The sequence below is a fragment of the Aplysia californica genome, unplaced genomic scaffold (assembly GCF_000002075.1).
Source record: "Aplysia californica isolate F4 #8 unplaced genomic scaffold, AplCal3.0 scaffold01054, whole genome shotgun sequence".
NCBI classification, from domain to species: domain Eukaryota; kingdom Metazoa; phylum Mollusca; class Gastropoda; order Aplysiida; family Aplysiidae; genus Aplysia; species Aplysia californica.
This window is the reverse complement of record NW_004798324.1, coordinates 126097-127722: the sequence shown is the minus strand read 5'-3', so window position 1 is coordinate 127722 and position 1626 is coordinate 126097. Positions and strand designations below refer to the sequence as shown.

At 39.4% G+C, this 1626-nt stretch overlaps 1 protein-coding gene across 1 annotated transcript in view; it reads right to left on the bottom strand.

Annotated features, from left to right (window-relative positions):
* Positions 1 to 6: 6 nt before the first annotated feature.
* LOC101847390 (echinoderm microtubule-associated protein-like CG42247) overlaps positions 7 to 1626 on the bottom strand; it is a gene marked incomplete in the record, with an annotated part of 114328 nt that continues 112708 nt past the window's right edge. Inside the window, 2 exon segments of the mRNA XM_035973192.1 lie at positions 7 to 304; positions 869 to 999. Of these exon segments, the coding sequence (XP_035829085.1) occupies positions 161 to 304; positions 869 to 999 (275 nt within the window).

Sequence of the window (1626 nt, the reverse complement as noted above, 5' to 3'; positions counted from 1 at the left end):
AAAAGGTATAGACTTTATCGTAACAAAAATAATAAAAAAAGAGACTAATTCTGTCATTAAGACAATATACATGGAAAAAAATGTAGACATGCAAGCCGAAATATTCAAGTCGATAACAGATCTATCCGATGAGAGCCGCATTGTTTTTCGTCGACTAGGCTTATCGTGTATTTACAGGGTCAAGGACGGAAAACTGCATGAGTGCTGCGTCATTTCCGCCGGAAGTGATGACGCTACTGTCGTCGCAGGAGAAGCTGGCGCAGGTCACGTTCGACGAGTAGGTCTTGGTGTTCCGGAAGCCAGCCTGAGGGAGGGTATGGTGGACATGGGTAAGTGTTTTATTTGTCAGTGCTTGTGACTTCGTTTTAGTTTTTCAGTAAGAGTTTTACAGCAATTGCAATGCAAATGAAATATGTGACATTATATAAGCGCCAAAGATTAGAGGTGTCACTAGAAAGGAACATACAAAGAAAAGAAAGAAACGGGATATGGACTGTTGATAATTATTGTCTTCGAAAGAAGGAGTAAAACACACCAGAGCGCACGCCAACCGTGTTTGTGTGTTTGTACATATTTATGCGTGTTTGTTTGTGTGCATGCGTATTTGAGAGTGTTCTTGTTTCGTTTTATAAGCACATATTTTCTTCCATTTCTTTTTCTCACACACTCACAAATATGACATACGCACAGAAGCAACAACAAGGAAGACCGGGAAAAGATAGCTGTTGTGAGAAACAGCCTGAACAAAACTAAAAATAAGGACAGAGAGCAAACAAACAGACAAACATATAAAAAATAAAACAAACAAACACACAGACAAACAAAAAAAGAAACACACAGACGAGCTAACAGAGTCAGCGCCACTCACCTTCTGCAAAGAACATGGCCACTTGTACAGGCGCAGACGACCACGGTTATCTCCCGCCACCATCAGGTCCCTGTACTGAGATCTGCTAACCACGTTGATGACGTCACCACGGTCCAGGTTCTGCCACGGGCCTGTGGAGGTGAAGCATTCATGTACATGAGTACATGTACTTGTAAGGTGTGGCAGAGTACAGAGATACTGGTATGGAATATGATGTTGGGTATGGAATATGATATTGTAAGATATGGCAGAGTATAGAGATATTGGTATGGAATATGATGTTGTGAGATATGGCAAAGTATAGAGATACTGGTATGGACTATGATGTTGTAAGATATGGCAGAGTATACAGATACTGGTATGGAATATGATATTGTAAGATATGGCAGAGTATAGAGATAATGGTATGGAATATGATGTTGTGAGATATGGCAGAGTATAGAGATACTGGTATGGACTATGATGTTGTAAGATATGGCAGAGTATAGAGATACTGGAATGGAATATGATATTGTAAGATATGGCAGAGTATAGAGATATTGGTATGGAATATGATGTTGTGAGATATGGCAAAGTATAGAGATACTGGTATGGACTATGATGTTGTAAGATATGGCAGAGTATACAGATACTGGTATGGAATATGATATTGTAAGATATGGCAGAGTATAGAGATAATGGTATGGAATATGATGTTGTGAGATATGGCAGAGTATAGAGATACTGGTATGGACTATGATGTTGTAAGATATGGCAGA